The following is a 14612-nucleotide window of genomic DNA, read 5'->3' on the forward strand; positions in this document are numbered from 1 at the left end:
TAATGGAGAAGGAGGGAGATCCATCTGGAGGCTGGCGCTTCGCTCAGTGCTTCGGTGATAAGGGTGAAGTTGAGGAAATCACTGAAGGTAAGTTATCTCTTCTTGCACGCCGGTCCTGCACCCGACCGCCTTGCAGATTGAACCAGCAGAGCGCAGGGGCACCGCCGCCGCTGTCCGCATTCCGCATTGGCGATGGCAGCTCTCCATGCGGCTAGCCAGTTCAGCTCCGCACCTCCTCTGCGGTGGCTAGCAAAGCCAGTTTGGCGCTTTGAAGCGGTCAGCGAGCTCGCAAAGCGCCGTCAAATATCGTCCCCTCGTCAGAGCCTAACACTGACACCACATCTACCTCACTTTCTGTGTTACTATCGTGCGTGCCCCTCAGCCGACATCATCTCGACGGTCGAATTTGATCACACCGGTGACTACCTTGCTACAGGTGACAAGGGTGGCCGAGTCGTCCTTTTCGAGCGCAACGACTCTGTAAGTGCTCTCATCTGCTCACTCCGATCAAACTAGCCAGCCGACTGACCACCTTCCGCATCGTTCGTCCTTCCCACTCGTACAGAAAAAGGGCTGCGAATACAAGTTCCACACCGAGTTCCAATCTCACGAGCCCGAGTTCGACTACCTCAAGTCGCTCGAGATCGAGGAAAAGATCAACAAGATCAAGTGGTGCAGAAGGCAAAACGCCGCTCACTTCTTGCTCAGCACAAATGGTAAGCATCGCAGAGAACCTAGTTCCCGCAGCGAGCAGCAGCATAGCTAACAGAATTTTTTTATCATCTTCTGCACTCGCCCTCGAATTGCAGACAAGACAATTAAGCTTTGGAAGGTATTCGAGAAGACGCTCAAGTTGGTCGCAGAAAACAATCACAATGACATGGGCTACGCTCAGGTCCGCGACCCAGATGTCCATCCATCACTGCTGCCAGTTCCAACACCAGTACCAGGTAGTGGCGCTGGTCTGCGTCTGCCACGTCTCACACCCGTCGACACCATCATTGCTGCTGTGCCAAGGAAGATCTACGCCAATGCGCATGCCTATCACATTAACTCGCTCTCAGTCAACTCGGATGGCGAGACCTACATCAGTGCAGATGATCTCCGAATCAACCTTTGGAACCTCAACATCAGCGACCAGAGCTTCAACATTGTCGACATCAAGCCTGTAAACATGGAAGAGCTAACCGAAGTCATCACTGCTGCCGAGTTCCACCCTATCCACTGCAATCAGTTTGTCTATTCGAGCTCGAAAGGTACCATCAAGCTTGCCGACATGCGCGACTCTGCACTCTGCGATGCGCATGCCAAGCAGTTTGAAGAGGAGGAGGATCCATCAACAAAGTCATTCTTTAGCGAGATCATCAGCAGCATATCCGATGTCAAGTTCAGTCGTGACGGTCGATATATCCTTTCTCGCGACTACCTCACACTCAAGATCTGGGATGTTAACATGGAGAACAAGCCAGTGAAGACCATTCCTATTCACGACCACCTTCGTTCCAAACTCTGCGACCTCTACGAGAACGACTGCATCTTTGACAAATTCGAAGCCCTCTGGGGTCCTGATGGCAACAAAGTCCTCACAGGAAGCTACAACAACTACTTCCACATCTTTGACAAGGATGACAGCTCCGACGTTGTGTTGCAAGCAGACAAGTCAGCCTTCAAGGCTAAACGAATGGCAGGAGCAGGCAAGAAGGGAAACAAAGGCGCAGCAAACAGCACATTGGGTACGCCCGCTCAGATCAACCTTGACAACCCGGATTTCAACAAGAAGATCTTGCATGCAAGCTATCACCCGAGAGAGAACACGATCGCTATTGCAGCAACAAACAATCTGTTCATCTTTTCAGCTAATAATCCTGCAGGCATTCCGATGGCATGAGAGAGAAAAGGATATAATCTGGAATCAAACCCTCGTGCCAATGCAGAATGCTGGTGTCTTTTGTATTTCTTGCTCCCCTTCCATCACGATCTCTTTGCTGTTCGAGGCTTTTGCAACGAGTTTATATACAAGAGTGACGGCGTCTGTGAGAGATTGCTCTCAACTGAGTGAGTGTTGGGTCGATAGCTGTGGCCGTGGAGCGAAAGGAGGATCTCAGGGGCTGATTTTCGCACTTGTTTGCATTTCACGAGCGTCAAAAGGGAAGACAGAGATGTTGTGGGATGAAGAGCGATCGCATGCTTGAAATTACACCTCTCCTTCCTCAGGTTCGCTCTCATCCTGATCCTCATCTCTTTTCACCCTCTTTGTCGCAATCGTGTCCGCCTCTCCAGTACCAGGACTGCCACGCTGAGCAGCTACATTAGGATAATCCTTTCTCTTTCTTGTCTCTACACCATCTGCGGTGGACTCGGCTAACTTCTCCCTCTGTCGTCGAACAAATTTCTCCCAAGCCCATTGCGGAATCCTTGCATCCTCCTCTTTTGCCACTTTGTACTCTTCCAACTCCTCCACTCTTCCTCGGATCTCTTCTGTATGCCAGTCTGCATCCAAGTCAAGTGGAGGATGGACCTTCTTGAATGCGTAACGGAGATCTTCGATCTTATGCCTATGTTTACGTTCTAGCTTGCGACGTTCTTCTGAGGCTTTCTTCTCCTCCTCTTCTGCCAAGTATGCTACCAGTTCGGAATAGATCTGTTTAAGAGTGGGGAGAGGCACTGAACAACCGCTGGTCCAGGAAAGGAATTCGTCTTCGCTTGTGCTTGGTGTGACAGAGTGCCCTTGTTTCGAGACATGTTGGAGTGCATCGGCAGTCTGCTGTTCAAGCTTTTGGTCCAAGTCATCGACAAAGTCATAGAAAAGATCTAATGGTGTTGATCCAGGTTGACCCACAGCCCTGAGACAGTCGCCATCGTCCTTAATCAACGGAAACACTTCACCCCACGTCGATCTTGCTCTAATGTGCCCTTCACTCTCCAATCTGCGAAGAAGCGCTTTGAACGCATCCCTATTCTGTCTTTCTCTTCTCTTCTTGTGCGCCATTTCCTTCCGTTTGGCCAAATCGGTGTCCTTCTCTATTCCCTTCATCAAATCTTCAAACACCACCAGCATATCGCTCACATCCATCATTCCCAAATGCGCATCCTCCTGATATTCCTGCGATTCGAGGATGGTCCGATGTGCATCTCTCCATCTCGTAAAAACATCCGCTTCAAACGTCTTGAGCAAGGCCATGAGCATTTCCATATTCCTCTTCTTCACCCGTTGCTCCTCTTCCTTCTCTGCCTGCTTCAACTCTTTGAGAACAGCTTCATAGATCCCTCTCGCCTCCTCATCTGATTTTGTTTGCTTCCACACCGCACTTTCGCCTAAAAACTTCTTCGCTGTAGCGTAGCTAGTGTACGTTTTCAACCGCTGATCGCCCACAACGAGCTGCTTGAATGCCGGCTTGAGCTCTTCTAATCTCGCAGCTGACTCAGCTGCACGTTTGCGGCGGAGGGAATCAATGTGTTTGTTGAATGCCGCCTTACGTTCGGAGATGGTTTTGAGAGCTTTGTAGAGTGGGTTGGTGATGATGGTGCGCATGGTCGTTTCCCAAGTCCAATCGACATCTACGCCGGTGTCGATGAGTAGTTGGATGAATGCGGACTCAGCGGCTTCTTTGTCGCCTTTGAAGTTGACTTCGGTGGCTCCGGACATGGTTTGGATTGTGGAAGGCCCCTTTCGGCCTGTTGCAGGAGGAGAGGCTGCACGGGTGGAGGAAGAAGGAATGGGTGTGTTGGAGCCCGAGGGTTGGTGTACGCTGCGCATGGGTGTGTGAGAAGGTGATGCTTGTGGAAGAGTGCTTGGGACAGCTGCTGCTGGTGAGCGAGCATATCCACTTGGCGATTGAGCATGGTTGATGTGCGGAGAAGGGGCATAGGCAGGGGTGGCGTTTGCGCTGTCGATCGGATACTGGTCCAAGATCTGCTTGAGCTCAGGTGGTAGCGACCAAGTAGACTGCTTCGTAACGCTATGCACGTAGTACGGCCTGTCGCCGGACTTGTACTCTTTCCATGGTGTTGCTTCGAGCGCTCGTTCGCGCGGCGTCTTGAGCTCGGATGGTTTCTCCCACACTGACCGGCGTTCGATGGTGTGATACCAGTAGGGACGGCCTTGTGGCGTCTTGTGCTCCGTCCACACTGGTGGCGCACTTGGAGCTGACATGTTGAGCTTCTCTGCGACACGAGTGAGGACACATCAGCGGTGGTGGTGGAGGGAGAATTGCCGAAAGAGAAGAGTGAGCTGCGATTCTTCTCAAAGCGTCGTGCGGAGACGCTGACCAGGAAGAGAAAGTCAGAGTTCGGAATTCGGAAGTGTGGCAAAGAAAGTCAGGAAATTGTGTCTTCTCGGCTCGCACATTTTCATTGCAACAACATCGAGCCACATCTACACCTCCCCCTCACCTTTTGCTTCTTGGCAACACTCTTCCTCCATCCTTGCTCTGTCCATTATCTCCGCCATCTACATCCTACGCTACATCCCACGCTACATCCATATCATGGCGGACTCAGCAGCGGCCTTCTTGGCCGGCATCGAGGACGAAGTACGCAACAAGACCAAGGATCGCAACAGCTCCTTTTCTGGTCGAGACATTGGCCGCGATCGTGAGCGAGACCGCAGAGATCGAAGATCAGGCAGAGACGCTTATGAGGAAGACCGAAATGCTTCTTCTTCAAGCTCACGCAAACGAAGGGATACAGAAGATAGGGACGAACACGACAGGTACCCACGCAAGTCTCAGCGCGACGACAGGGATAGAGGAGATCGTGGGGGAGATGATGATCGTCGAAGGAGACGTAGGGATGACGACTATTATGGAGGATCAAGAGGAGGTCGTGATGGGAGAGACATTCGTGATAGCAGAGATGGATACGGTGATAGGAGGTATCGTGACCGAGATGACCGATACTCTGGTCGTAGAGGCGGGTCGAGGTACGATGATGATGACAGCTACTACCACGAGCGAGGGGGTCGCAGTCGTGGCGATTGGAGGAGTGCAGCGGGACGAGACAGTAGCCCATCTGTGCGACGCAGCCCAACACCTGAAGGCACTATCCCCATCAGAGAGCGACCGAGGCCCAACTCCAAGTGGGACATTCCTGCACCTGGCTTTGAAGGCACAAGTGCTCTTGCTGCCAAAGCGACTGGGCTGTTCGGTATTCCAGGTCAGACAAGACTGGTAGGCATGCCGCCCGTCAACCTTGGCGTCAATGGTCCTGGTGTACCACCCGGTGTTGGTCTGCCACTGCCTCCGATTCACATGGGCGGTCAACCTATCCATCCCCATCGCGGTGGACCCATGCAGCCTCACCATCAGAACCGACAGCCGTACCCACCTCATCAGCAAGGCCACCAGACACATCCCGACCACAACATGCCCAGTCACCCGCATCAGCAATCTCCACGTCCACACCAGCACGGTTCGCCTTACCCACCTCAGCATGGTTTCCAACCAGGCAACGGCGCCTCCCAGCCCGCCCCTACACCAGAAGAAGTCGCTCAGCAAAACAACAACCGTCAAGCCCGTCGTCTCTACGTCGGCAACATCACTCACTCAGCCAACGAGCCAAACATGGTCGCCTTCTTCAACGAACAGATGCTCAAGCTTAAACTCGGCACTGAACCTGGCGAGCCAGCGGTCTCTGCTCAAGTCAACGTTGACAAGGGTTACGCATTCGTCGAATTCCGTCATCCTGAGGAAGCGACCAATGCCATGTCTTTCGATGGGATCGTGTTCCAGGGCCAGTCACTCAAGATTCGACGACCGAAAGACTATACCGGTCCGGATGTCAGGCCTGCTTCGAACATCCATGTTCCCGGAGTCATCAGTACAAATGTGCCCGATTCGCCGCATAAGATCTTTGTCGGTGGTCTGCCGACCTATCTTACGGACGATCAGGTTATCGAGCTACTGCAAGCGTTTGGTGAGCTCAGAGCTTTCAATCTGGTGAAAGACACGGCGAATGGCGCATCGAAAGGTTTCGCCTTCTGTGAGTATGTAGATACGGCGTTGACAGATCTCGCATGTCAAGGGTTGAACGGGATGGAGTTGGGTGATAGGAACCTGGTCGTGCAGAGGGCGAGCGTGGGGAGTGAGAAAAAGGCTCAAGCAATTGCTGCGACTGGTGCCAATGCTGGTGCGTTGGGTGATGCTGGAATGCCGAGCTCAGTGCAGCAGTTTGCGGGTGAAGGTGGTGATGCAGGCGAACCAAGATCTTGTATGGTTATGCTCAACATGGTCACCCCTGAAGAGCTGCAGGATGACGAAGAGTACGCGGATATCGTAGAGGATATCAGAGAGGAGTGCACCAAGTACGGCACTGTTACTGATGTGCGTGTGCCTCGCCCAGCAAAGGAAAGCAAAGGTGCAGCTGCGCACCAGTGGAAGCGCACACAAGACGAATCAGCTGCGTCTGGTGGGGAGAAGCCAGCAACGGAGCGTGAAGGTGTTGGTAGAGTCTATGTCAGGTATGCCGAGACGGGAGATTGTGCTCAGGCATTGAGGGCGATTGCGGGCAGACAGTTTGGCGGACGGACTGTGATCTGTGCTTTCTTGAAGGAAGACAATTGGCCAGGGGATGAGGACGGTGGTCAGAATGCAGATGCTACTGCTGCTCAGGCTAGTGGGCCTGCTTTTGGCGCCGATGCCAACTAAGGCTGGTCTTATCTGTCATACTTCTGTTTGATCCTAAAACCGCACATCAGCTGCTTAGCAGAGAAATTCGGCTGAGCAAGAAGATCTGGATCGGATCTCTGTCTTCCCGATGTACATGATCGCGGACCAATTCGGACTCTCTCGAAATCGGCCCACTTTTTTTCTTCTCAAATTTGTGTTCGGCGTTGAATTTTTTTTGGCCAAGCCTCTTTTGCAAACCCTGCGTTTCGGAAAAAGTAGAGAGGCCAATTGGCATAGAAGGATCGTCTGACTCTGGGAGCCACCCAAACTGCAAGTTGACTATGATGCTGGCGTGATAATAGTTGCACTAGTCTGCGGTTGTGGCATGTTTTTTTCAACCATTCGTTTGCCACCGCGAGAAGCCCAAAAAGCGCGAAACCGCGTCAAGCGTTCTTAATCTTTGCTTGATCTTCTTCCTGCGCTGCAATTTGTGGATCTTCGCAACACAGTGCTCAAGTGCCTGGACATCGGGGGAGCCTGTTGGACTTTTGCCCGCCCAAATTCCTCACTTTTCTTTTCTTTTTTTTTTTTTTTCTTTTTCTTTTTTTTTTTTCTTTTTCTTTTTCTTTTTCTTTTTCTTTTTCTTTTTCTTTTTTTCTTTTCCTTTTTTCTTTTCCTTTTTTCTTTTCCTTTTTTCCTTTTTGTAATGACCGTTCAATGAACCGCTGTTTGGCGTGCCTCGGTTGGGACGAAATCTTCTGATTGAACTGAACGGTGAACAGCAAAGCGAATTGGCATTGTGGGTTGAGAACCTGCAGCATGGAAGCTGTGCGTGCGTGTGTGAGCGGCTGTAAAGCTTGGAGGCGAGAAGGAGAGTGTGAGCGAATTGCATTCGTGCAACTAGCTGCGTGTGTGTTGGTTGGTGTTGCTCGTCAGTGCAGCGTTGGTTGCAGACAGCATCCAAAGCAGTTCAGCGGTGAAAGGTCAAGGAAGAAGAAGGATCGGCGTCCGTGTTCGCGTGTGTGTGCCTGTGCGTCCTCAAAGAAGAGTGAAGGAATGATTGGCTGCTTCATCTCCTGACCACCATCGTTACTTCCCCTCAGACTCCTTTCACCCCATCAGCATTTCAACATGTCGACTCGTCCCCAGAACGTCGGAATCAAAGCCATCGAGATCTACTTCCCCAGGAGAGTGAGTACAAGGATCGCCGCGAGGCGTGCAACGTCGACGACGACGAGCAACAAGCCTTGCTTCTGCCGAGCATCGTCGTCGGAACAATGCACCCTTACACTTGTCAGACTGAAAGCTGACCTTTGCTTCTACTTGGCTTCGACCACACACAGTGCATCTCGGAGGATGAGCTGGAGGACTTTGACGGTGTAGCCAAGGGCAAGTACACCATCGGTTTCGGCCAGAAGTACATGGCTTGCACCGACGACCGTGAGGACATTAACTCGTTCGCTCTTTCCGTCGTATCCGGCCTTCTGGAAAAGAACAACATCGATCCTCGCAGCATCGGTCGTCTCGATGTCGGTACGGAGACGATCATTGATAAGTCCAAGTCGGTCAAGACGGTCCTCATGGATCTCTTTGCCCCCTCTGGCAACAACAACATCGAGGGTATCGACAGCAAGAACGCCTGCTACGGTGGTACCGCGGCTCTCTTCAACGCCATCAACTGGGTTGAGAGCAGCTCCTGGGACGGCCGTGACGCTATCGTGGTCGCCGGCGACATTGCCATCTACGCCGAGGGTTCCGCCCGCCCCGTCGGTGGTGCCGGCGCCGTTGCCATGCTTATCGGGCCTGACGCTCCGCTCGTCTTTGAGCCCGCTCACGGCACCCACATGAGTAACTTCTGGGACTTTTACAAGCCCAACCTCTCCTCGGAATACCCAGAGGTCGACGGTCCCGAGACCATCCAGGCCTACCTTGGCTGCCTGGACAAGACCTACGATGCTTACCGCCAGCGTGCCGCCAAGCTCCGCAACAGCGCTGCTAACGGTGTTAAGGGCCACTCGGAGGCCTCTAACCTCGCTTCGATCAAGGTCGAGGACTTTGACTACACCCTCTTCCACAGTCCTTACTCGAAGCTCGTCCAGAAGGGTTTCGGCCGATTGTTGTACAATGATTTCATTGCTGACCGCAAGAACGACAAGTACGCTTGCATCCCTGCCAACTTTGCCGAGCTCGACCGCAAGTCGACCATCACCAACAAGGAGGTCGAGAAGGCTTTCGCCGCTTACGGCAAGCAGTTGCAGCAGACCCGACTGGAGCCCGGTATGGACACTGTTCGACGATGCGGTAACATGTATACTGCTTCGCTCTACGGTGGTCTGGTTTCGTTGCTTTCCAACGTCTCTTCGGACGAGATGCAGGGCAAGCGCATCCTTTTCTACTCGTTCGGTTCCGGTGCCGCCGCTTCGATGTTCGCTATCCGCGTCAACGGCTCCACCGAGCAGCTCGTCAAGGCTGCCGACCTCAAGAAACGCCTCGCCAGCATGAAGGTTGTTCCTTGCGAGACCTACGTCGAGGCTCTCAAGACCCGTGAGGCCACTCACAACGCCCTCAACCACAAGCCCGTTGGCCAGCTCGAGAACCTATGGCCTGGCGCATACTACCTCGAGAACGTCGACCACATGTACCGCAGGACATACGCTCGCATCCCCACCAATGCTAACTAAGTGCGCGCCAACACGCAGCATAGCCAACACACCAGTCCGGACCGATTCTTGTCGCAAGCTGGAAAAAGCTAGTCTTCGGGCGACTAGCTTACTGTAAATATCGCTTCTCCGATCCAAAGAGGTCTGAATTGGTCTGCAGGAAGGGGGCATTGTGGCTGCAGGAACGACGGCTTCTCAACCCTTCTCATCGTGGCAGCCATGCCTCCGCTAAAATCAGCACTGAAATCATTCCGCTTCTATGCCCTTCTATAGTATCCTCATGCATTTAATACAATTTTCATAGAATCAACCGGGAGCTTTTTGCCTCTCGCCTCTCGCCTCTCGCCTCTCATGTCCGAAGTGCTCAGTAGTCAAGATTGTCCAAAGTATCAAAAGTGGCCCTCTTTGGCAACCGCCTTTTGATCAGCGAATCTTTTCCGAGCGAGCGGATAGAGCGAGTCGGCACTTCCGATGTTCCAACGTGGCGACGATATGTAAATGTTCTGAATCATACTTTGTGGCTGTCCAGCGGGAAATAGAAACAGCCTTTCAACTTGCTTCAACCAGCAATCGTGGGAAAATGTTCGGACCTGCCGACACCATCTCAATCACGAGCACGCTCCACAGTCTCAGGCGCTACTCCATCCTGTGGGCAATCGCACCCAGCTTGCTTCACTTTCCTTTAATCACAACATCAGAAATGTCACGGCAAGCCACACGCCATCCGAAGGCGAGCTGGAGCAGGTAAAGTCGGGACATTCCGAACCTGTCGCCCTCTGACGACACCTTCGAACTTGCGCCTCTCGCGACCGCCGTCGGGTCTGCCGATGGTCTGGCAATCGTAACGTAGAACCAGTCACACTCGCTCAACTCCAAGGGGCCAAAGCAGACCAATTCGATTCGATGAATCCTGATCGGACGGGGCCCTTTGCCCAGCAGCTTTTGTCGGCTCCACCGACCAGGCAGAAAGGTCTATCCGGCTCGCTGAGAGAGCGGTCCAAGGTATAAGAAGGGCGCCCTTGTCTGGCTCGTTGGCGCTCCCTGAAGAGCTCCAGCAATCTTCCCAGACTTGCTTGCAGTCCCAGCCGCAGGTCGCCCTCCTCACTCTAGATACACAAACCTAAACATCATCGTCATCTTCTCTCTCTACGCCAGAACCTCTTTCGAGTAGGAGCCCAGGTATCCTAGAACAAAGCTTGCACTGTGCAATGCAGTCTCATCCACGCCCAGGGTGGCGAATCTGTCGCTGCTTCCCGCTGTTGCTATCCTTTCTCCCACTCTTCGTCACCTATTGCGCAGCTATTTCCGCTGCCATCCCTGTCTCGAATCTGCAAGTGTCAGAAGCTATCACGGCGACACTTGGTGATCCCTACCTTTTTGGAAACGAGAGCGGTCATCGGCAACTGTTGGTCAAGAGGCACGAGCAGATAGCTTCAGCTCCTGTCGCCGCTGGCTTCGTTCATCCGACTCACCTCTACCGTCGTGATGCCGATGCTCTGCCACCACCGAACAAGGCTTACAACCTCACTGTTACCCAGGGAACCATCAATCCGGACGGATTCGAGCGAGATGGCTTCCTCATGAACGACAAATACCCCGCCGATCCTTTCATCTGGGACGAGAACGATGACATCGAAATCACAGTCAACAATCAGGGCCCAGTTCCATTCGCCATCCACTGGCACGGCATCCATCAGATCGGCACTCCTGAGATGGACGGTGTTCCTGGCCTGTCGCAGTGGAACATCTACCCTGGACAGTCCTATACCTATCGCTTCAAGCTAGTGAACCAGTATGGCGGCTACTGGTATCACAGCCACGAAAGAGGCTACTATGCCGATGGGCTGCGCGGCACGATCTACATTCGACCCAAGCCGGACAGGAGGAAGCCGTGGAGCTTGATCAGCCCGCTCAAGGACAACCTAGACCAGATGGAGGCGGCAGAGCGCGACTATCAAATCATGTCGCTATCTGATCACTGGCACATTAACCACACGCAGATGTTGTTGACCGTACATGAAACCGGCGTGCCACCTGCCTGCTTTGATTCTTTGCTCATCAACGGGCGTGGACGACAGTATTGCGTCAATGACTGGAGCTCGGTCATGTCACCCGTCCAAGCTAGCCTGCTTCACAACTTTAGCTCGATCAACCCAGAAGGACCAACGTCCAAAGGGTGCATCTCTCTGGTCTCGGCCAAAAGCGGCTACACGGTGAAAGACACACTCGACACCAGGTACGGCGGAGTTTGTCAGAACACGACGGCTCCCCTGACGGTGCTGGACGCCACCAAAGCCATCAAAGAAGGCAGACGCTGGATCAATTTGCAGATCATTGACACTGCCACTAACTGGTATTATGGGCTCAGTATTGATGGACATAGGATGTGGATCGTCGCTGTAGACGGACACTATATAGAGCCGATGCTTGTCGATTTTGCTCAGATCACCATTGGCAGCAGGTTGAGCGTGATGATCGAGGTCAACCCGGATCTTGTGGGCAACATCTATCCCATTCGATTGACGGGTGCTCGTGCACTGCAGCCTATCGAGGGCATTGGTTTTCTCTCATACATTGACGACATTGGCGACACGTGGTCACCCAGCCAGGAGGAGGCGTTCGCTTACCTTGACCGCACCCTGACACCTGCCTATTTACCCATGAATGGCTTCAGCACAGACAAGACGGTCATCAGATGGCAGCAGAATCTCAGCTATCCCTTTGATGCTGAGAGTCCGGTTCCTCAGACCTCGAACATGACACTGCACGCCGTCGCCTCCCAGAACAGTCTCAATGTTTGGCAGGTCGCGTCTGTTCCATTGGACACCGCTCATTTGGCCGACGTTCGTCCGATGCTGTTCAACGCGACGGATGGCAATGTCACCTCGAACCAAAACATCCCCTACGCTACCATCCCCTTTGGCACTGTCGTCGACATTATCCTGGAGAACAACATTTACTCGATCGTCGGCGGACCCAACAGTCCACATCCTTTTCACATGCACTCTCGCCGCTTCTGGATCATTGGCACGGGCACTGGTATCTTCCCGGCAGACACTGTGGGCGAAGCGCAGGCCAAAGGCGTCCCATTCAATCTAGAGAATCCTCCTCTTCGTGACGGATTCGACATTGATGCCAACTCTTGGGTAGCTATTCGCTACGTCGTCGACCATGCAGCTGCCAACATCCTACACTGTCACATTGATGACCATGCCATCGAAGGAATGGCAGCCGTCCTGCTTGAGGGGCTCGAGACTATCCCGGCTGGGGGCAACTTCAGCGAGGCAATCAAGGCACGTCCTGACAACTATGTCGAGACACAGAACGACGAGCTCGGCAAAGTGTTGGAGGAGGCTATCGCTACTGGACTGGCCAACAGCAGATACATCGAGCCAGCAGCGACCGAGACCTCGATGCCATGGGGCGATCCTCGAGCACTCGCCGCCAGTATTCAGATTGTGGCCAGTTCCAACAGCGTGCAGCATTCCATCACGAGCTCGTTGCAATCACAGATGAGCTTAGTTCAGGCTACTGCGACCGAGACGATTACGGCCGTTACAGCGACCGTGTCGGATCAGGCGACGGTCTTTACTGGCGTGCCCGCCAGCGCGACAGAGGCTGCCGCTGCCACTGTGACCGTTGCTACTGTCACTGACACTGTCGCCGCTACCGACTCTGGCTCTCTTCAGTCTACGCTCAATGCTGCAGCGTACACGACACGAGTGGCCACTTTGTTGGCAACACCGACTTAAGCCACGTATTCTTCGCCACGGGAGACAGCCTATGCTACCGACGGAGACACGACCTACGCCACGTACGATGCAGACGATAGCCTGTATCGCACTTCCTTCGATGCAGAGACGGTGACGCCAAGCGACTACGGAAGTGTTGTGGCCTACTCGACGCTCTACCGCACTCTGTCTGACTCGAGCTACAAGATAGCGACCGCTACCTCGGCCTACGCTGCCGAAGAAACGCCGTACGATGATGACACCGACGAGCACGAGGCGGATGGTGCGTGCGCTTCCTCAACTTGCGAGGCATATTCGACTGCCGAAGTGGCTGGCTATGCTACTCAGTCTGCGCTCCCTGCTTCCACGAGGAGTGCAGTCACGTACTCTACGCTCAACAGTGCAGCTCTTGTGCCAGCGTCTTCAACTGCAGATGCAACCAACATCTTGGCCACCACGAGGCCGATTCAGTCCACGCTCTTCCTCACACACACCGTGTTTCAGACGCAGCTCCTCACTTCAACTCCTGCTGCATCTCTCAACAGGGCAGCTTCGACTCAGATCGCCTCCAGCGCCGATGCACAGCACACGATCGCGATTAGTACCCCTGCCGCCGCGACTCAAGTCAGCACACTGGCTGCTGTGACGCAGTTCACCACGTCCCCCGCCGCATCCCTAACCACGACCTTTGCCACACTCGATCCTGTGACCTCGCTGAGCCAGGTGAACACTGCCGCTCTCACCCTGGCTGCCTCCAATCCCGTCAACACTGCAGCCTCTCGCAGCCAGGCAACTACCGCGGCTCCAACTCTGACTGCAGCCTCTGCGAGCGGCACTGCGGCTACACTCTGCACAGCGGACGCCGAGAGCCAGTCGAGCATTGCTGTTGAAACGCCGGCTGCATCGTCGACCCCTCTAGACCCTGCTTCCGCGCTCAGCTCGGTGTTCACGCTCGCCGAGACCAATCTCCCAAGCTCGACGGGGAACGCGGCAGCTTACGGTACCGTCTCTGCCAGTGTCACGTTCTCCACTGGGCAGAACATTCAAACGCCCATATACACGAGCTCGACAGACCCGAGCATGAGCACCGATGAGCCCGCCTACGTGAACCCTATCTTCCCGACTGCGACTGTCAGTGCCACCGAGGAGGTCGAGTCGAAGCTCAATGAAGCTGTTTACGGGACTATCACTTCGCCTGCCACTGCACGTGCAGCCGCAACCCGAACCACAGACTCGTTTGCAGACGATGACGAAAAAGAAGAAGATGAAGATGACGGCAACGACGACGAATCTCACGAGACCTACTTGTCCGAGTAGGACCTTGTCCGGCTTGTGGACGTTTGCTCGCCCGCTGACAGTGAGCGAAGGTGATCCTTCCAGTCGCTGTCAAAGCATTCCTCAACTTGTTCCTTTTCACACACAACCTACTCTCGTCCTGTTTCAGACTTCCTCCAGTACAATGCGATTTTCGTTTTCGAGACAATGATGACGCTTGCGATTGAGGTCTGCGAAACTGAGTGAAATGCTTTGCCGGAGTTGAGTGTGAACCGCAGGCTTCCCCACAATTTCCCAAGGGTCCGGCTTTGTAATTGGGAAAAAAAGGTGAGAGAACCGTG

At 53.7% G+C, this 14612-nt stretch overlaps 5 protein-coding genes across 5 annotated transcripts; 4 read left to right on the forward strand and 1 right to left on the reverse strand.

The window, feature by feature from the left end:
- Nucleotides 1–2: 2 nt before the first annotated feature.
- Nucleotides 3–1888, forward strand: UHO2_05762 (putative protein phosphatase 2A regulatory B subunit; the record flags this gene model as incomplete). Its single annotated transcript, XM_041558661.1, has 4 exons — nt 3–87; nt 383–480; nt 566–716; nt 810–1888. 4 exons carry the CDS (start codon nt 3–5, stop codon nt 1886–1888), a joined length of 1413 nt encoding a protein of 470 aa, XP_041414595.1.
- Nucleotides 1889–2194: 306 nt separating this feature from the next.
- On the reverse strand, nt 2195–4153 carry UHO2_05763 (uncharacterized protein; the record flags this gene model as incomplete). Its single annotated transcript, XM_041558662.1, has 1 exon — nt 2195–4153. One exon carries the CDS (start codon nt 4151–4153, stop codon nt 2195–2197), a length of 1959 nt encoding a protein of 652 aa, XP_041414596.1.
- A 334-nt stretch (nt 4154–4487) lies between these two features.
- On the forward strand, nt 4488–6644 carry UHO2_05764 (uncharacterized protein; the record flags this gene model as incomplete). The annotated part of the gene is made up of 1 exon (XM_041558663.1): nt 4488–6644. The coding sequence occupies one exon, from the start codon at nt 4488–4490 to the stop codon at nt 6642–6644; it is 2157 nt and encodes a 718-aa protein (XP_041414597.1).
- Nucleotides 6645–7736: 1092 nt separating this feature from the next.
- Nucleotides 7737–9286, forward strand: UHO2_05765 (putative hydroxymethylglutaryl-CoA synthase; the record flags this gene model as incomplete). Its single annotated transcript, XM_041558664.1, has 2 exons — nt 7737–7796; nt 7949–9286. 2 exons carry the CDS (start codon nt 7737–7739, stop codon nt 9284–9286), a joined length of 1398 nt encoding a protein of 465 aa, XP_041414598.1.
- Nucleotides 9287–10473: 1187 nt separating this feature from the next.
- On the forward strand, nt 10474–14313 carry UHO2_05766 (uncharacterized protein; the record flags this gene model as incomplete). Its single annotated transcript, XM_041558665.1, has 2 exons — nt 10474–12987; nt 13042–14313. The coding sequence occupies 2 exons, from the start codon at nt 10474–10476 to the stop codon at nt 14311–14313; spliced, it is 3786 nt and encodes a 1261-aa protein (XP_041414599.1).
- Between the last annotated feature and the right edge of the window lie 299 nt (nt 14314–14612).

The sequence above is a fragment of the Ustilago hordei genome (assembly GCF_900519145.1).
Source record: "Ustilago hordei strain Uho2 genome assembly, contig: UHO2_contig_15, whole genome shotgun sequence".
NCBI classification, from domain to species: Eukaryota; Fungi; Basidiomycota; class Ustilaginomycetes; order Ustilaginales; family Ustilaginaceae; genus Ustilago; species Ustilago hordei.